The sequence below is a fragment of the Plectropomus leopardus genome, chromosome 12 (assembly GCF_008729295.1).
Source record: "Plectropomus leopardus isolate mb chromosome 12, YSFRI_Pleo_2.0, whole genome shotgun sequence".
Lineage (NCBI taxonomy): Eukaryota > Metazoa > Chordata > Actinopteri > Perciformes > Serranidae > Plectropomus > Plectropomus leopardus.
Genome location: NC_056474.1, coordinates 7,593,470 through 7,614,264, shown reverse-complemented (window position 1 = coordinate 7,614,264; position 20,795 = coordinate 7,593,470). Strand labels below are relative to the sequence as shown.

Sequence of the window (20,795 nt, the reverse complement as noted above, 5' to 3'; positions counted from 1 at the left end):
ACATAAGATGTACTTGTACATATTGCTTAGTATAAAAAGCAATTGGGCAACATCTAATTCACATTGGAGGGTTATGTAATCCTTGAATGAATCCGTGAATTTACAAATTGTTTTGAGCGTCTCAGTACAATTTGGCCAAAATATTCCCTCTAAGAAATCTGCAGCCCTCTACAGATACTCTTGACTTTTTTTGTCAAAACTAAAAGGTGAGGCATGTTACCTATATTATTAAACACTGACATATGCCTGCCCATATTGCAGAAGGTCGCAATGGGCTACAAGACTGGAATACTTCTCATATGCAGCGAAATTGTAAATATTGAAATACAAAACAGTCAATAAATGTAAAATAACCAAAGCATTTTAATTAGTTTCACTATGCCTATTTTAAACATTCAAAACACTCATTTATTATTTGGGTGATTGGCCCATCAGGCTGATGTCATTTAATGTAGGTCAGCATGTTGGATGTGTTTCATTTCACTTCCACAAAATGGAAAAATGCCAAAGTATTGTTTTTATTTGATACACAATTCTCCGTTGCTGTTATAGCTGATCAGGGACCTGTAAGGGTCTTCCAGCTCTGCCATTTCACTAGCGCTTGTGCTTGCCATATTCTGACTGACCTGCATGCCTTTCAGCTTGTTTTTCTAACTTCAGCTTATATTGCTAATTGTGTACAGCCAAAGGTTGTGGGGCAGAACTTTGGTTCAACATTGTGTGCAGCAATCTACATGCCCATATGGTTCGACATGATACATAAACCATTGCAGCGCTAGTTTGCATTAACGTTCTTGTGCAAAACTTACCTTAAGTTGCAGTTAAGTTTCCTTCAGTGTGTGATAATGCAGAATCAGTGATCATCATTGTTGCTTGCCTGTTTACTACCTGGTGCTTGTTGTTGTAATTATTGTGCTAATGTTTTCAGATAAGTTCAAAGTTAATATTTTCTATTATACTTATTTGTGTAAACTGACCTGGATATGATGCATCTGTGTGTCAAAATTACATAGCTTTAGATTAACAGTAGATATGGTGGAGCCCTCCTCTCCTTTGCTCCATTCTTCTCTTGTATAAAAACCCTGATTTAAAGACAGATAAAATGTCATCTACATAAGCTTCAAGGATGATGGAATACAGTGGTGATATACTGTCTTTATTTACTCATGAATACAATGGTCCAGTAGAAATGTCTTATATTTTCACCTAGTTTAGAGTCTAGTTAACATTTCACAATCCTAACAAGCATCAGAGTTTAAAGTAAAACCTGGTATGAATCAATGAACTCAATCAACAAATTCTCTGTCCACCCATCAAGGTTAATATATTTAATTGATCGGTAAATTCTTCTCTTATAAAATGTATGATTACACATGATTTCAAATTCTAGACTTTTCATATGATTCAAATGCTCTGTGATGGCCATCACACCAACTTGCATTCTCAAATTCGGTTGTCATTATATATACAATGATACAAATGAGTACAAATAAAGGTCTATGGCTTTGCGGTGGGTAACCCAATTAAAACTCAATCTGCCAACACCTACCACCATTTAAAAGCTAATGTAAGCGTACAGAAAAAGCTGCCAACTGCACTGAAACATGTAATTTTAAGAGAAAAAACCAGACCCCTATCAGAATGCCATCAACCCTTTGTCAAAGATCAGTTTTACATTATATGCCCAAGGAGACCCTGCTGGTGTTACACAGTTTAAGTAGTTGTAGAGTTCTCTTCCTCTGCATATGCAACCAGTTTATTGGTGTCAACAAGACCAGTTTGAGACTGCTCATTGTTAAAAAAGAGTGGGTTGTCGAAGGTTGGTAACTTTTGAGACATAGGTAGGCGTCGGCCAGACTTCTTGAAGAGAAACAAAGTGATGACCACCCCAATGGCAATTGCAGTAATGACCAGGACAACTGCCAAAATCATGTGGCCATGGGTTTGAGGATCCACTGTAGGTTTTACTGTCAAGATTTAACATGTAGATGATCAGCCAAAAGAAATAAATTATACTGATGAGTAAAAAATAAAATGATAAAGAGTTGCAACTTACCAGTTGTCTTTTGCACTTGTCCTAATACTAGAAAGATGAGAGACATGATTAAAAAAAGCTTGACAAAAGGCAATAATTCCCGTATCATTTCATTGGCATTGCACTTTATCAAAATCAATTGATGTTGTAAATTGAATTTCTTATTTCAACACTATAGTGTATGTATTACACATTCCTGTTAAACAAACAAACAAAACAAAACAAAACAAAACAAAACAAAACAAAACAAACAATACTTTAAACGGAGTCCTTAAAAGAATAATTATTTCACCTTTGGGAGTTTTGCATATATATCCTCTGCTGAACCACGAGTCACTTGAATGCCATTTCCCATCTCCAACTTCAATCAATCCAAAACCTTTGGTACCAGCTTGACCTTCACGCCAGTTAGTGTAGTCCAGGGGACTTTTGTCCAACCACTGCCACTTGCCTGGGGACAAAATGAAATTCAGTATATTTTCTCTCTTGGAAGTGTACTTCTGTACCAGATGTTAACTTCATTTAATTTAAATTGAAACAAGATATTGCAATATTGAGCTTTTCCCAAATGTGCTTCTATAACCTACCTAACCCATTCTTATTATTTTTTACTGTATATTGACTCCAAAGCAACATTAAATGGCCACTTCGGGCAACAAAATTACCTGACAACACAACATTGATATTATCCCCATTATGGAGTTGTTTTCGGCAAACATGTCTGCAGAAAGTTGCCTAACAGCAAACAGAACATCGTTAACATTTTTGGATGTGTTTCTGACTACCCGATGGTTTCATATCCTGTGTCCACTTCCCTGTTTTGACTAAGAGAAATGTTCTGTTATTTTTTAGCTACTTAATGCTCCACTTTGTTTACCATTGGGGTTATCAAAGCCTATTTTTTTAAAGATTATTTTTAGGGGGATTTTCCCTTTATTTTATTGGACAGTTGTAGATTGACAGGAAATGTGTGTTTCCGAACCGGCGTAGCTGCAAAGGCCTCAGCATATGGGGCGCACACTTTAGCAGGTGAGCTAGAGGCCGCCTCTATTAAAGACTTAATGCTGCTTTATTGAAGTGGTGTTGAAAGAAGTTAGAAGATGCTATTACACTGTAGAGCCAAAGACAACTGCAGAGCTGATTGTAAATACCTCAGGGTCTTGGCACTGTGAGTGTAGAGTTTTACATTTCATATACATATTTAATTTACAGATAAGGATCAATGCAGCCATATGTATTCATTCTTAATGTGTTGTTGACCAAACACAGTTTCCCTTTCAGTTGTCTCGTCAGTAGGAATACAAAATAAAGCTACACTAATTTTGTAACCTCTTTGTATCAGCTTGAGATTCACAATTGTCCCTCTATATTTTCCTGTGTAGTTTTCATGAAAGATCAGACAATGTGACTGTACCTTTGTGAGTTTTATATAAGCCGATCCAGAAAGAGGAGTGGCTGTCCTTAAACATGTCAATATTGCTTTGAATGAATTCTTGCTCTGAAGGATCTTCAATGCTTGCAAGCCTTCCACCTTCACAGACAAACACAGAGACAGTAAGTTGTTCTTCAGTAAGAGCTTAACACAGCTTTGTGATCAAGTACATGTATTAGACCATATGTAGAAAATCCTTACTATGCTTTGCACAGTTAGAAGATGCACGTGACCAATCAGTTTTTATTGTGAGAAAGAGGTAACAGTAACCCCTAAATGATAGCCAGCCATCACTCTGACGCAAGTGTTTGCGTGTTTCTGCGTCATCAGGGCAAAATCCTGGGAAATCACTTGACTCTGTTGGTGGCAAATCTGTGAATGAGAGAGACATTGATGACACTGGGATAGGCCTACTGTAGCAGTCCACGTTCAAGCATACACCAGTTACATGCTCTTTGCCCTCACCAGTGTTTTGTATTTTTTTTGGATACTTAGTCGAACTACGGATGCTATAATTATAAAATGAAAGTGTCTGTTCTGTACTGCAGCATCAGCAGATTTCACTCATCACATCATGAGAATAATGACTGACATACAACTGCGGAGGATTTGGTGTCAAAGCCAAAATCAAGCGCGTCTATAGGGCAGTATTTCATGTTAAGACCCGGTGGTTATAAGGAACCTGATAAAGTTCATAAGGAAAAAGGAGTTGACTAAGCTGCAACACTCTTAACTTTTGACATTGGTTGCGCTGGTGGGCCTAACTTCTTTCATTTAGCTGCAGCAGCAAATACTTCAGGTGTAACCATTTTTTTCACCATACTTTTTGGCACAGCACCAACAGTAGCCTTTATTTTCATTTCACGTACACATTGGTAGTTTCCAAGTATACTAACTTCTTTAATGTCAGTGGTGCTGCAGCATTTGAAAGTTGTTTTATAAGTATAAACAAGCACAAATATAAAAGTTATCAAATTAGTAAGAGATGCTGAGGTACAGGTGTATTATGTCTGACGTTGCAAGTAAGGTGATGTCTGATTGTTTTAAGCACATAATTATGTCATTTGGAAAAAAAGAACTATTCTTCGATCTCCATTACCGATGATTTTATTTCCCTGGATTCCTTGCTCTAATTGCGATTGCCTATGGTTCAGTGGCAAGAATAAATAAAAGCGATGGCAAAAGTGAACCTTGAGGAAAGCCTCCTCTAATATTAAGGCATTCAGATACAACTTAATTTGTTTGTACCTCAGCTATTGGGTTTATATGTAAAAATGTATTCCTATTACAGAAAATGTCCAAATAGAAACTGAGCAATAAGGTCAAAAAAGGCCCACTCAGCCCTATCAAAGGTCTTCTCCATCAAGCAAGACAAGAGCCATGTTACTATGCTATGTTACATCCAAATCAGAATACAAAATTAACAATTGTACCCATGTTTAAAACTATAAAAGGAAGGATGCACATTGATAGGATGAGTCACAAATGAACTTATTAAAATCTAGAGGGTCTTACCTGTGGACTTCATGCAAACACTGCTCATGGTCTGATCACATTCAGCAGTCTCCCACTCTCCAGCCACATTCATGAACACACACGGTCTGTTCATGCTTGGTTCGCCATCACCCCAGTTGGTAAAGTTGATCCGCCAGCCATCAATATATGTGAAATATCCGCCAGTCTGAAAGTGAGATTTATCAAACTGCAGTCAGCATCATTAATTAAGATATAGTCTGGTTGTTTCCATTGAAATCTGTACTCTTTGTGATTAAAACAAATAATTATAGTAGACAATGACTGTACCTCTTTTTTGTTTAGTCCAAGCCATAGAGGAGCTTTGTGATTCAGAGCCACCAGCTCAACATAAAACTGTGACCACTCACTTCGCAGGCTAGCTAGTTTGGCACCATCACCTTCACAGTGCTTTTTGGCGGCATCCCAGCTCATTTGTGGAGTAATAAACTTGATAGAGTCATTAAATATTTTGACATAGTCAGCAATTGTTGGTTCAGGGGAGTCTGGGAGAGATGGATCTGTTTTGGATGAGAAATTAGAGAAACTAGATTTTTCCTTAAGGTCAGGGGTTCTGTCAAATACATGCTCAAGAGTTTTCCTTTTTCAGTTTCCTAAGAAAATGGGCCTCATTCTCCAACCACTCTGATGAAGAAATTTCTTTTTGAAACCCACTTGCATCTTTTTCACTTAGATTCTGACATTCACCGATGTTTTTTTATTTTAATTTGTTCTTAAGTAAAACCAGAATCTACAAACACTTGAGCAAACCAAAGCACATTTTGTGCTGACATGTATGTGTATGAATGGTTATTGAGTTTTCTCATGTTCTACTGCTGTATATTATAGGATTTATATTACAATAATGACTTTATAATTTAGCATATATTTTTTTAATAATGATTGATGATTAGACATGGTGATAAGAACAAAATAAGCTTGTGGGCACATAGCATGAATCTGATGGTAGTTTTGGGGGCTCACTTATTTTATAAGAATGTTTATTTGGAAATGAGTTAGTCTCATGGCCTTTTTTAGGGATTTGTGGGACGTTTACCTATGCTCATTACGATAAACTGGCACAGGCTTTCAGCTTACAAGGATGATGGCACAAACAATTCTTTATAAGAACGCCAAATATATCTGATGTAGATTTTTCTCAGGAACTTTCTGAAGAACAAATTTAAGAAAGAAATTAGTAAGATATTATTCAATCAGGCCCCATAATATTACTCTCTATAATAATATTAATATTATTCTCTTATTTCTCTTATTTGTGCTGTTGAAACTGTAATTTTGATCAGCGGGGAATATTGATAACAATGTAAAACAGTCACACAACAAATCCTCAGTTGCTCAGTGCTATGTAAAACCACCTTGAAATTAGAAATTCATTCAGTTAGTCAGAGCTCCACGAGGTATGAACCTAGTGTCTAGAGCTAAACACTTGCAATGTTGGTCCGTAATTTTATGTCATAATTATCTTTTGTATTTTCAGCACCATCAATCATTTGTTCAAAAACACACCAATCTCCTCAATCACCGGACTCATAGCAATTGTCACACTGTATACCTGCTGTTGCAGTGGAAATGCCTCCCAAGAAGTGTGTGCACACTGTTTAAGCATGTAATAAAGTAGGTAATGCTTGGCTAGTGGTGTTATATTTTGTCAGTAATAATATAGAAACATTTAAATATACATACATCAGGTGGGTCAACTATAAATGAAAAAACTCCAGTCTTTGTATATCAAAATTATTTTGGACCATAGGAAATGCATTCCAGAGAAAAAGTAGAGGATAGGCTTACCAACATTTCGAAGGCAGACATATCCATTTGTGTCACTGCATGACGTTTTTCTCCATTTTCCTATACCAACATCTGGATCCGTTGTCATCACGACACATCGTTTCTTATGTAACACAGCAGTTTCCAGTGAGAGAGAAACTATGGTACGATGCAGGATACTGACAGCATCTGTTATTTTTTTTTAAATAGCTTCACCAAATAAGCAATAATCCAAGTAAAAAACAAAAAAAAAACCACATTTTGGGTGTGTCAAGAAAAGGATTACCTCATTATGTCTTGGCCGATGATAGTAATAGTCATAATCCTTCAGTGTAAAATCAAAAGGTTAGAAAAGCATGATTACACGAAGAGAAAATATATTACAAAAGATACATGTGCAGATACATCATCAAAATTATGATAAAAAGGTTATCTGTACTGGAGATACAATTACAGTTTGTAATCAAAGTGTGACATAACTTCCAAGAGAAGACAAATGAAGTGGTATTGCACATTATATATCAAAAATGTTTTACCTCATAATACCTGTTTTGGAAACGACGAGGCTTCTGTAATGGAAGATCAGGATGTCAGAAATATTTAGTGATGCACCCAAAGATTTTATGTAAACATTGTAGGCTCATTGAATTGATCACACTGAATAAAGGTTGTGTGTAGGCTTCTTGAGTCATAACCACAGTTGTTTTGACCCTAGATTGATGGTAAGGCAGTAAGGCCTCATGTACAGTTCAGACTGGGTATCTTGCAGGTAACTGAAGTTGTTATTTCATTTCAAACTGTTTGGTATGGTTGCTGTAATAACTATGATTTAATAATAATGTGTTCATTCTTTTCCATTCAGTCTGCTGTAACTGTAGCACCTAAACAAAAAATGAAAAAAATTATCGGTCACAGCCTTGTTATATTATTATTTTAACTGAAAAGGAAAATATTTTTCATGCTCTTATATCAGTTTTTCCATGTGGTATTAAAAATGGTATTGGATTTTTTAATTGATTTTTTTTTACAACTCAGTTAAAAATCATGAAAGGTGGTATAATAGTATAAAGACTCAGTGTGTAGTGTTTTAGCAGTGAGTGTGTGGCTGCATGTATAGCAGTGTGCAGCATCTTCTAGCCCCAAAGGAGTGCCAATGAGTAGTTTAGGAAATTTTAAGCAGATAAGAAATTTAGATTCCTCATTAATTAATTTTTAATGTGGATTTTGGAACCAGTTCCATTATGGTTCTCAATGCCCAGCTCTGTAGAGTGAAGTTGAAACATTTTAACTACCCTATACACCACTCCAAAAGTCACATTTTCATTAAAATTAGCATTGTTTTTCAGTAGTGCTGTATGTATGTATCACAGTGTCCACTTACGTCCTTCACCCAGTTTGTGTATGGAATTGGTCGCCCATCAGTCCAGAGAAATGGATTGCCCTCCACATTGTACAGACCAATCCACAGGTCTGTGGTAGGTGCCTCAGTTAATTTTGTAGTCAAAAACACTGAAAATGTAATGTATATTAATCATATGATATATTATGTTTTTAATTTCCAGATATACAGTGCTGTGCAAAATCTTAGGCCACCATAGATTTTTTGTTGTAGAAAAGTTGTAATGAGTACATAATATATACATTTATTGCTTAGTCTCTTTATGAAGATACAAAGAATACAGAGAACATGTACGTTTTAAAACAGCAAAATAGTAAGAAAAAAAAAAAAAAAAAAAAAGGCTTCTTCTGACTGACGTCAATATTTGGTGTGAACCATGGAATGATACAATCATAACAAAACATTGCTCAAACAAACAATATTGAGCTTTGGACATGTCTTGAATGCTACCTGGTGTAAATACACTGGAAGGTTCGAATTGTGCCCCATATTGCCTGCCTAAGAGAATTCAAGACATGCTAAGTGGAAATGGAGGTCATAGTAAATATTTGCAACTTAAGCCCGATGAGGTTGTTTTATTCTGAAATATTTGCACTTTTAATACTGTATACCGATTGTATTTTAGTAAAGAAACTACTGAGAAATAAATATGTATGGTCATTATAACCTTGCTAAAATAAAGATCAAAATGACCTTACACTTTTGCACAGTACTGTATATATATAGATATACAGTAGATATAGAAAGGAATTGTTTGGTCAGTCAATTGGCTCAAGCCATTTTTAACTGATTTGCTATTCAATGCAGTCTGACAACTGGAGTCTGCTGGACCACTAAGAATAAGCTGTGGTTATTTCAGTACGCCAGGCATGGCGGCTTTAGTTGGCACTAGTTGGCACAGGTACCTGTTCAGTAAATGGAGCCTGTTTAATGCAGTGAATTATTCTTTTTTGTTTTCAGTTTTTTCAGTTCTTTGTGATTCAGTAAAACATGATTCTTTTTCTACTGGCAGGTTAAGCAATTGTCTGATTTTGACATGGTTAATGTAGGCTTCCATTTCATTCTCATTATTTGTCATTTATTATAATTATTTGCAATTTTGCAACCCTTGCAAAGATATTAATCATATCAAAAAAACATACAAACATACAAACAGAACACACCTTGCGTATTTCTTGAGAGAATTGAGGCCAGATTTCCTCCCATTGATTTGCATTGTGTCCTCGCTCCAAACCATGTGTCCTTCTGGCTATTAATGATACTGTAACACTATAGGTGGAAAAATCAACAGCTTGTGTGTGATATCTCAAAAGAGCAGTAGCTTATTTTCAGATCAGTGCTTTGCCATTATGAACGCATATTTTTGCAGCATTAGTTGCATTTCCTTTTAGCAAAACAAGTATAAAATATAAAGTGACCTCTGACCTTTGAGTCAAATTTTTTCCAATTTTGTGGACAGCCACCTTTTAGAGGAGGAACTGTTGGTGATACAGTGGAGTTAGCAGTTGGTGAGCCACTGCGTTTACAAATGGACTTTTGCTCATTCCCACAATTACGGTCATGCCAGAAGCCTGTAAGCCAAACCATAATATTGAATAATTACTTTAGCAAAACCAAAGTGTAATTTACATTAAAAATCTGATCTGGGATTGTTCCATATAAAACTCCTCATTTGAAAGTATGTCAGTCAAGATGAATTAATTTATGTTCCTCACCTAAAGTTGAAGTCATGACAGCACAGTTCTCATCATTGCGTAGGAAAACAGGTTGGTCTTTATCCCACCTTTGAAACACGACTGGAGAACCGTCCATCCACCTTTTAGGACACAGTGGAATTTCTTAAAACTTGAGTAGGTACGCTCATGGTTCACTCTCACTTTCAGTTCCATCATCATTTATTCAACATGAAAACATGAAAGACCAATCAGCATAATTTTATACATCTGATGCAACTTAATTAATAATGCTTACACTGGACATGAAAATCTGACTGATAACCTGGTTCAGTATCACTTATATCAAACTGACAATTCCAGTTATTTACATAGAGCACAGCACATTATTGAACTGTTCTCATCATTAAATTGTCACATTGTTTTGATTATTTTCTTTAATTTCTTTTCTCATTTTTTATTGATCCATTACTCATTATTTAATTCATACTCACCCATATGTTCTATCAAGATCTACATTTAGGCCTATCCAGTAAGAACTGTCCCAGACTTCGGACACCTGCACACACAGATGGAGGCATACACAGAGGCACACAGTAAAACCAGTGAAATTTACATTGTAGATTGTCTTGAGATAGAATGGCATAGCTAATGGGTAATGTCACTGATGCAGTGAAAATATCATTCCTCACCCGTTTCCATAGGAAGACACTTTCAGCTTCGCTGTTGATAGTTACCAAGTCACCGTGTCTCTGTTGGCAGAAGCGCCGAGCGTCTTCCATAGCCATCTCCTCATTGTTAAAATAATATTGAGACCCCTTCCATTCTAGCCACCCATCTGAGGTCGTGTTGTAGTCTGAAAATTTGTCAGACATTTGTAATATATTATTGTACATGTAGGTTCAGATCTCTGTGCATTTTGGTCATGTGAGCGGCTGACATTGGTGATTTCATGACTATTAGGGTAACAATTGTAGCGTGACTTGGGAAGGCTCAGCAGCTAATTAGGCTTGCCATGAAATTTTGGTACAGTCTTTATGTTCTTCCTTAATAAGTTTGGTGGTCCCTTAATTTTTCATCCTGTGCAACCATCAAGTCAAATTTTGTCCAATACTTTAATGACATTCCCATTAGCCTTATCGGTACAATGTTCAGTGCTAACTAGCAAATGTGAACTGGTCAAAACACTCATAACTGAGATGGCAAACTTAATGCTTAATATCGTCATGTAAGCATTGTCATAGTGGATATGCTAGTGTCCATGTGTTAGCGTGTAGCCTAAGTACAACCTCGCAGAGCCGGTAGCGTGGCTGTAGATTCTTGTTTTTTGTTAAAATAACTGACATATGTTGTCAGATGTGTAGCGTGTGTGCCACTCAAATTATTACAGGATAATCAACTTCCAAAGATGTAACCACAGCAAATTTAAATCATAAAATGGAAATAAGGTTACGGTTAATAGCAAATTTACAATTTTCATGCAGTTACATAGAGAAATTACCCACATACCAGGAGCAATGGGGCCTGGGGGCAGTTTTGGAGTCACTCCTGCAAGGACATACAAGAAAATATTCTCAGAACACTGTATGGAGCACTGGTGGAGTAGTTGGTAACACCAAGAACTGAGAAACATTTGAGGAAAACACAGTTGGAATGTCAAGTTTGCTCAGTTAACCTACAAAAAAGTTAGTTAAATGTAAGTGACCTTTGTAATCAAATTAGAGAGAAATAATTGGTTTAAGTCCCTCATTTTACCCATACGGATCTGGCACATCCAGTCTTTGTACTTCTCACAGTGCAAATCTTCCCAAGACCCACTTTGATCCTTTCTGTGCATTTTGAAAACAGCACAAGATTCCACATTGTTATAATTATCTGGCTGTCCTTCGACCCAATGTTGGAACTGCAGCTATAAACACAAACACACACTTTGATTTATTATTTTTTCAGTTATTTAATTGTTCCAAACTAAAAAAGACTGACTTAGCTATTAAAAGAGAAAACTCACCGGGGATCCGTCACTCCATACATAACCAGTGACTGGGTCAGGGGCACTGAGTCCAATCCAGACTGTGCTATAGCTATAAGACACAATGATTATATGGTATCAGAATAACTTTTCCAGAAGTTGTACTTGTACTAGCAACAGTCTCAGTTTGTTGCACACTTTATCCCCCCCCCATTATTATCTAAACCTAAAAGACATTTGTAAAAGCAATGTGCCAGTACTGTACTGGACACTGGCCAGCCTTCATCTTCTGCTGCAACCCAGTTTTGTATGTTCTCAATTTTTATTTTTACTTTGCCACTCGTACCGTACCGATCTGGAAACTGTCGTAGCTCATTATTACTGTGGATGCTGAGCAGGTCTCCTCCGATGGTCCTGCAGTAATCTCTGGCCTCATACCAGGTCCTTCCGTCTGAGTTTGAAGTTGAAGATGAAGAAAACACCTTAACCATAAGAAAAAGAGGTTCAGCATGATATTGTAGTATGACGTCAAAACAAATGTATTATTGTCTTTATACTGTTTCATGTTTGCCTGATGGAGTAGTTTTAATGTTTTTTAAGCTAACAAAGCATGTAAACTCAATTGAATAAATTACATCAAAAGGGTGACCAATGAAACTATTGGAAAGTTGTTTTGACCAAACCAAAATTTGTATCTAATGTCCCACATTACAGTATCAATGCAATATAAAGGAGCAATTATTTCAGCAACCATTAACTCCCTGTGTGTATGTACGTCTTTTAGTACTGGATAAAATTGTCCTCCAAGATCTTTCCTTCCTTTCGTTGTCTTCACATCCTTTGGGCAGATTATGCTTAATTAATACGTATGCTATGTTGGCTTAAATATTAATTGCAGTGAGGTTGTTTAAGCACTGCACTGCTCTCCTCTTCTCCTATTTTCTTCAAGCAGGGTGGAGAAACAATATGCAGTATAACTGAAAATAGAAAACGTGAGACTCTCATACTGAACCACATAGCAGTAACTAACACAAATAAACAGTCTCATGCACTTGTAGTAGACAGCTGACATAAAATAAGGGATCAGATGCCTTTATAAGCTTAAAAAAAAGCTGATCCTGAATAGTCAAAAAAAAAAAAGCCTTGATTTTCCATGTTTGAGATTCGATGGGGACATCCCAAATTGTTAGCGTCAGCAGAAGTGGAAGCCGTTGAGGTTTTTGGACTCTTGGATGCATGTTGTTTAAAAAAGGTTAGCACATAAAGCTGCCACTGTGTCTAGGAAGCTCCTGAGGCCAATAAAACAAGTGAGACTGTCACAATATTGATTTTAGACAAGGGGAAGCATCTGCATGCATGTCTCTTTCATGCACTGCTCAGTAGTGTCCCCATTGTCCTAAATTTTTTGCTGAAGCTCCTAATATTTCTATATGGTAGCATCAGTGCTACTGGTAGAAAATAGTTAGTCTTGAGTCCTGCTCAGTGCCTGTAGGATATCTAACTGTTGTATTAAGATAAAAACTTTCATCATCCTTAAAAATGAGGCGTTTTTTTTTTTTTTTATTCCCCCAGTTTTTAGATATGACTGTACCTTATAGCAATATTTTCTCAATCCAATTTGAGTCCAGCTGGTCGCACACTCAGCAGGGGTAACAGTGGGTGGTGCAGGGGTTAAAACTGCCCCCTCTGCCAGGTGTTTGCAAATGTATTTCTCCTTATTGGTGCAGGGAAGCACATTCCACAGGCCAGCAAAAATGCCAGTTGTCATTGCAACACAGCCTTGTTTGTTACCTTGCATTGTTGAGGGAGAAATTGTTTAATGTCAGTCGTCAGCCACTTTCTATCTCATCTCACTAATAGAGTTTAAAATCTCTCCATACCTGGCATTTCAGCATTCCAGTGAGTAAACCTTACTGAGTCTGTGTTGGTCCACACAAAATTCTTAAAGTTTTTCTGGTTGGAGAGGCCCAGCCAGAAGTATTTCTCTGTTCTCATCCCCACCAAACTGATGAGGAAAGCATTATCCAACCTGAAAATGTTTACACAATTAGGATTGCAGGATTTCTGGTGTCTCTAAATGTACAATAAAAAAAACTTAATGACGTTTGTGTTTTGTTTAAATTATGCTTGTAAATCCCAATACATTGAGGTTGTGCTTCTTAACTTGGAATACAATATTGCCAAGAGCATCGGGGGGTAAAAATAAATGTTCTTACCCATTTGAAACATCAGCTAAGTATGACTCTGAACTTTTGCAGTCATCTTTGGCTTCATGGAAAGTTTTGGTCTGTGTCCCTGTAAAGTAGCAGTATGAGCCATATCTTCTCCACCCCTGCATTGTTTGTACACAAAACAGACCATTATATGATATTTCAAATCTATGACATATCCATCAAAATGGAAAGATGCTATAATTTGCCACAATCGAATAAATATTTCTGTGAATTAAACATGACCTGAATGCAGTACAACAAGTTCCTCAAGCTCAACATCTTATTTATAACCCTTTGAACATTAGCATTTGTTCGACGTTACATTTCTTTCCACCCGTATATCTAAGTGTAATATTCAATGGCCTGTTTTGGTTTGTTTTGGTCTCAGTGTAAATAACATTTGGCACTGAAGCTGCTTGTTGCTCTATTGTGTTTAACAGTTGACTTGCCAAAAAATGCTTTGTTGAGCTTGGAAGGTTGACTACTGCAAACTTATCAAAGCTTTGCTGTGGTGAAAACAACCAAAAACACAGACCTAAAAAAATAGGTAAAAGGGCACCACACCCAGGTATTATTTCTTGAACAAAAGAAAAACTATTTTGATATAGATAAAAACAAGTACTGTTAACTCACAGTTTTGCAGCCCACACTCTGCTCCACTTCATCTCCTGTGGGGTTTGAGGCGCTCATCTTCATACAAATGTAGCCATGTTTCTCCTCACATATATGGTCAGCCCAGTTTCCATTCTGCAACAGTATACCACTAAATAGTATGTAGAGACCAGATATACTGGAAATGCTGCAGTCATTGCATTTGTAAATCAGTTGTCAGACATACACACCAAAGTCTTAAAAGTGTTCAGATTTAATATGCTTGAGATACATATATACAGTATATTTATGGACAGTGTACATATTGTTAATACATTACACACACAGCTTCCCGATAAATTGGGTTAAAGAGCATAATTTGATTTTTTTTTCTCTCATTTCTTTCCAGATTGTGTTCCTATGTATGCGCATATACATAAAGGTACTATGTGCACAATAACCACACATGATTACTGCACTATTGACAAGCCATCTCAAGGGGATGGCAAAAAAAGGCCACTGATTTGATGTTCATGATTTTGGCTTTTCTTCATACGGCTTTGCCTTTCTTGTTGTATACTCCAGTGCACTCCCATGATACATCACTGAGGATGCATCCCGGTGCATCCAGGAGATGTTTCTTGCAAAGTCATGTCATTATTTGGGTACTTGGTCATAAATATTGCGCTATTTGATGTACCCCCTATCGGTCAACCCCTTAATTACTAACTGCAACAGCACATACCACAACCACACATACTCCTTACCTCTCCCTTAATGAGAACACAGTCCTTTACATCAGTGAAGACAGCAGGTTTTCCAAATTCCCAGCTCGTGAAGCTGACAGTAGAGTGGTCAATCCACTCAAACAGGCCCTCTGTCTTCCTGTCATTAAGTCCAATCCAGAGCTCATCTGTGGATGCTGCTGACACAGACAAAATATATATAGATTCCTGTAAATTATTCACAATTAACATGTCACTTATGAATAACAGATATCTTCATGTGCTGTTTATGTTTTTTTTTCCCATTTGTTCTTCTTGACTGGTTCAGTCATGCATCACAATCACTGACTTATATTTCATCTGTTTAACTGCCAGCTGGCTGGTATTATTTTATATCAACAACTTCAGTCTATTATAGTTTTTTTTGCAGTGTATTATAGCAAAGGCAGGCCACCTTGCCTGAAAAAAGGACCGCCATCACTAACATCATTGTGGAGAAATACTTCCACAAATGTGTCCTTCGGAGAAAATCTGTGGATGAGTTTTCTCAACAAGTAAACAACATAAATTTATTGTTGTTGTTTTTTGGCTATTAAGTACCTAAAGTGATACTGAAAAAAAACATTACGATGTGTCACTTTCAGTTAGAGACACAAAACTAATAATTACAAATATGGGATTCCCTTTAAGGTAGTAAAACAATGCAGGTCATCACAATGCCAGAAAAACAAACCAAAAAAAAGGCCTGATTGAAAGAAGGTTTCTGGGCTCAAAGGGATGCTCTATGTTGTAAGGATTTCCTACATAAAGATAAGATTGTGTTTGCTTTTTATTTTTTCACATACTGTATCCAAGTTGAGAGACGACAAAACTTTGTTCCTCCACATTGTGGATGCTGACGAGGTCCCCTCCTTCATTGCGACACTCTTGTTGAGCATCAGACCACGTTTTCTGTGTACGATTAAGGTGGAAGCAGTGGCCATTGTAGGGAATCCAAGGTCTTGAACAAAATCCTGTCTCAACAGCTGATAAAAAAAAAACCGAAAAGATATAACAAACAATTTAAGGACTTAATAGATATACAACGTAGCTATATGGTTTTTATGGGATGTAGTGCAGTGAAAAATTAGATCCCTTTTTTTCCATTCTTATTTTTTTTACCTTGTGTAGGCAGTACCTCGGACTCTTTACTGTAGCAGATGTACCCAAGTTTCTTGCTGCAAAGTGAACTTTGCCAAGAGTACTGAAAAGCAGGATCAGTAAATGCACAGTTGTGTCCTGGATTTGGTAGTGGATGTCCTAGAAACAAGATGAATGTTACATTTGACATGTTTGTTTGGCAAGCAGCCAAAGATTTGTCTTAGTTTTAAAGTTTCATACACCCATTAAACAACAAATTGTAATGTTATGCTCCTGTTTTTGTATGTATTTAACAAAGAAGAGATAATGTATTGATTTGTGAGCATTAGAGGTGCTAGAAAACAGATCTGGCTACCTTTGTACGCCACATATATAACAAATAAATATGACAGTGGTATCTTTTTATAGAAGTCCTGGAAAGAAAACATATAAATGTTTTCCCCAACTGTGCTGTGCGCCTGACGTAAAGTGGACTGCATCATGGGAAACAATGCAGCCGGCTGGCTCTCATATTACAGTTTAATGGTAAGCTGAAACATGTTTCTCAAAAAATAGGCAAAAAAGTAGCCTACAGCCTGTAGTTTGAACAACAGCCCGAGAGCTAGCGAAAGTCCTCCAAATTACGTTATTTAAGTCATTTGAAGGAGACGGGGGAGGCGCTGGTAAGATTAATTGGGCTTTACCACAGTTCATTTACACATACTACCCACACTGTTTTGATACAAAGATGGTTTAAAATCAGCATAATATCCCTTTAAGCATGTTGTTCCATGGTTAAAGGCCTACCTTGTAATAATTCAAAGGCGTGATATCATATATTTTAATATTTAGATATATGGACTTTCTATTTGAATATATTATGATTTCAATGTATCAGAACATAAGCAAAGAGTTGAAGTGGAGGACAAGGCTACCTGAGTCCCATTTCAGATAGCGATAAGGCTTCCCATTAGACCATTTCCAGCCATGCTCTGGATCCAGGATCAGCCCAGTCCAAAGCTTAGTGCTCGCTGTACCTAGTATTACTGTTGGGGGCATGGAAAAGAAAATGACAAAATTATGAGTCTTTCCCATCTTCAGTAGGAGTTGGTAAAGCTGAATGTTCTAGTCATTGTTTTTATTGTTAAGCCCTTTGTAACTTTGTTTTGAAATCTGCTTTATCAACACAGTTCTTAAAATTTGAGAATGTTTTAAAATAATTGTTTTAATTAAGGGTGCTAGTGCAAATCAAATCGATTAATGGAGAACAAATAACACATAATTTGAGCATTTACTGAAATATATACTTTATCTTTACAATCAGGTTAAAGTCACTGTCATTTTACCTGTGATGTAAGCCTGCTCATGAGGATCAGTGATACTGAGCAGGGAGGCATTCTGCTGTTTGCAGCTGGCTTCAGACTGGGCCCAAGTTAGAGCTGCTTGTGTGTTCAGCTGGTAATACGCTCCTGTTGTTGGGTGTGCAATCCACCCATCTTTTGCTGTTTGAGTATTTCGAGAACATCAATATGTTATGCTTGTGTAAAAGTAGGAAATGCTGTCTTTGTAATCTAAATTGTACTCGCCAGTATTCATTAAATTATGGGGTTTGACCTAAGTACACCCTAATGGACACTAGGATAGACCTTAACCAAGAGAGCCAATCACAGATTGGCTCTCTTGTGGCTCTCTGAATTATGTGTAGTGGGTTGGGGAGAGCAGCAGCATATTTAGATTTTGAATTTTTATAATGAGGGAATGACTCAGGTTGTTGTTTTTTTCTCTCTGAAATATATTCCTAGGTTTTCAAGAGTGGCATTACTTCAGTGATATAGAGTTTCACAGTCAATCCAAGATCGAAGTTGAAAAGTTGAAATAGGACGTATATTTAGATGCATATTGATAACATGATCACAGCTCGAAAACAAACTTGACTATATATATTTTTTTTTTTTAAACGTTAATTCTCTTAATTCTGGTAACACTGGCTCCTGAAACCTTCATAACTTATTGTCAGTCAGTATACTTAAAGAGTGTGATTATAGCCTTCTCCCATTGCAATATAAAAAAGAAGGTTTTCAGAGGCAGTACTCACATGTGACTGGGCAGTGGCCCCAGCGTTCACTCTGATATTTGGTTTCAACCGCACACCAAAGATGGTTTCCTCGAGAGTCAATTGTAGTGCAATCTGAGTACCACTGGTCTTTGTACAGGAAGGGAAACATGCACGGCAGACCAGCTGCATTTCCACCAATGGTGTAGTATTCTAAGAGGTGATAAGAACAAAGCAAAGACTAGTTTTGGAAAATCTCTATGACAACATACATAAACCACTCCAAATTATGAATAATCACAATTCGAATGAAGATGTGTGAAACACGTATAACTGCATGCCATATGTTTAATAAAAAGAAAGGCATGAGGAAGTTGTTTACCAGTTTGATCTTTAGGATGATGCTAACATTTTAATCAAATTCTTATTATAATCACCAGAGTGATGTTGCAGGGGGTTTAGTGTACTTAATTCACGAGTCTGTGTTTTTGTGTTATCCTGGTAGCACAATTTGTAGCAGGAACAACCACAAAATATGCCAATCAGTCTGTCTGTGAACAGATTTTTAAAATGACATAGCGTCACAAAAATGCAGTCAAGAAACTTAAGTCTGTAGTTACGATCCAAAGAATGATAATGATTTTTAAAAGCGGCATTAGCATAGCGGCTATTTGAAAGACGAGCAGCCCTAAATGTTTGTAAACTGGGAAAACAATAACACATCCACATCTACATCCTCTGAGCAGAGGATTAGATCTGCTGCTATACAACAGAAAAGTTAAAAGATTGTGATAAAATGTTAATTCCTTTGTTATTGTTTACAAAATGCTGGAAATGCTTGTTATATTTCACATTAGAGGCAGACGCATGTGTGTTAAACCTCGTGCCCCTTGATGCCGTGATGCAGTGTATGATCACACACTGGAGTGGAGTGATGCTGCCATCAGTTGGTTCTGCAGGGGCTGTTGCAGCTCTATCGCACAATCTCTGTGTAAAATTGGTTGTTCATTTTAAGACACAGGTTGCTTTGCCACAGCTGGACTCATTTCATGCTGCTTTTGAAAATCTATAAAAAAAATTGTTAAGATTTAGCGTGGACAATACCTCTGTATGTTCTTGTACAAGCACCGTTGGGTGTCCCTGAAATTGTGAGGTGGTTATTGGGCCGTATTGTTTTGGAGAGAGCTGCTGTGCCATCATGAGTGAGCTCAATGTAAAGCTCTTGGTCTTTTAAGGCAAGCACTGTTCCATTCTTGCATTCCCATTTTTGGAGGTCGCTGTTTTCATCACAATCGTAAAGGCTTATGTCACTTCCCACACTTTTCCCCTGGACTCCTAGGCACTTCTTCCTTTGTTGAACCAGAAGTCTGTTACCAGTTGTCCAGCGCAAGTCACTGCAGTGGTTATTTGTTTTAACCAAACAAAAACCAGTGTCCTTGTTAGTTAGTTGAAATGGTGATTCTGTTGAGAAAGAACATTTGAATGTTTATTGTAAAAGAAACGGGGGGGGGGGGGGGGGGGGGGCTATCTTTTTTTTGTTCTATTTATTGTTCGGACAGCAATACTGACAAATATTTACAGAATAAACAGAAATTTAACAATCCCACATCTGCAAAATATGAATCCACAAAGTCGAGTTGCAATTACCTTGATACTGAACTGTGGGAAATATACAAGAATGTATTTAATCAAGTACACAAGAATAAAGAATAGAGTGCATAACCCAAAAAATCTTAGTTTGAATACTGTACCATCTAAAGCCAAACAATGTAATATTTGGACGAGGAGCACAAAGGCTTTGCAGGTTTTTCCCATGGTGGATATTCTTCTGAGATGTCTCACAGCCGATGACTTTATCCATGCATTTCATGCAGAGGATTTAGAGCTTGTGTGAGTGATTGCCAAAAGTCAACGCATCGTGTGTCCTGGTGAAAGTGTTGTGTAATTTCCACAAAAGGGAAGTTATCAAAATGCTGACTTTCTCGGGGTGGGGGGGTTAGGTCTCAGTAAGTGAATGCTAGACCTTGTCAAGAATTGATTGCCAGGCAGTCCTAAATGCGGTAAATATTTTTGTGATTATTTTTGAAAATTTGTTACTGTTCAGTGTGTTTTGTGGAATGGCTTTCTAAATCATTTAATGGTTACGCTTAGGAGAACTTGACAAACAGAAACAAAAATAAGACCTATAATCACTAAAGACTGTACCTAAAAATGCAGTCTCACTAGGCAAAGAAAGCCAGAAGGCTAAGGGCACTTGTACCCCGCACCAACCTTAAGAAAACTAGC

At 37.0% G+C, this 20,795-nt stretch overlaps 1 protein-coding gene across 2 annotated transcripts; it reads right to left on the bottom strand.

Annotated features, from left to right (window-relative positions):
• Positions 1 to 1,143: 1,143 nt before the first annotated feature.
• On the bottom strand, positions 1,144 to 20,379 carry LOC121950867 (macrophage mannose receptor 1-like). 2 transcript variants are annotated; one of them, XM_042496950.1, is made up of 32 exons: positions 20,261 to 20,379; positions 19,614 to 19,970; positions 18,552 to 18,722; positions 17,803 to 17,958; positions 17,392 to 17,502; positions 16,499 to 16,636; positions 16,183 to 16,362; positions 15,380 to 15,537; positions 14,655 to 14,768; positions 14,025 to 14,140; positions 13,689 to 13,837; positions 13,400 to 13,599; positions 12,160 to 12,290; positions 11,848 to 11,920; positions 11,595 to 11,748; positions 11,349 to 11,387; positions 10,532 to 10,695; positions 10,334 to 10,398; positions 9,882 to 9,982; positions 9,592 to 9,737; positions 9,330 to 9,435; positions 8,149 to 8,276; positions 7,304 to 7,336; positions 7,054 to 7,092; positions 6,789 to 6,891; positions 5,271 to 5,500; positions 4,983 to 5,148; positions 3,669 to 3,839; positions 3,450 to 3,566; positions 2,328 to 2,486; positions 2,057 to 2,083; positions 1,144 to 1,967 (listed from the first exon to the last, which is right to left on the bottom strand). In XM_042496950.1, exons 1-32 carry the CDS (start codon positions 20,322 to 20,324, stop codon positions 1,714 to 1,716), a joined length of 4,320 nt encoding a protein of 1,439 aa, XP_042352884.1. In that variant the 5' UTR covers positions 20,325 to 20,379; the 3' UTR covers positions 1,144 to 1,713. The 2 variants fall into 2 exon arrangements, with proteins under 2 accessions (XP_042352884.1, XP_042352885.1); XM_042496951.1 differs by having other exon boundaries at positions 15,380 to 15,534.
• Between the last annotated feature and the right edge of the window lie 416 nt (positions 20,380 to 20,795).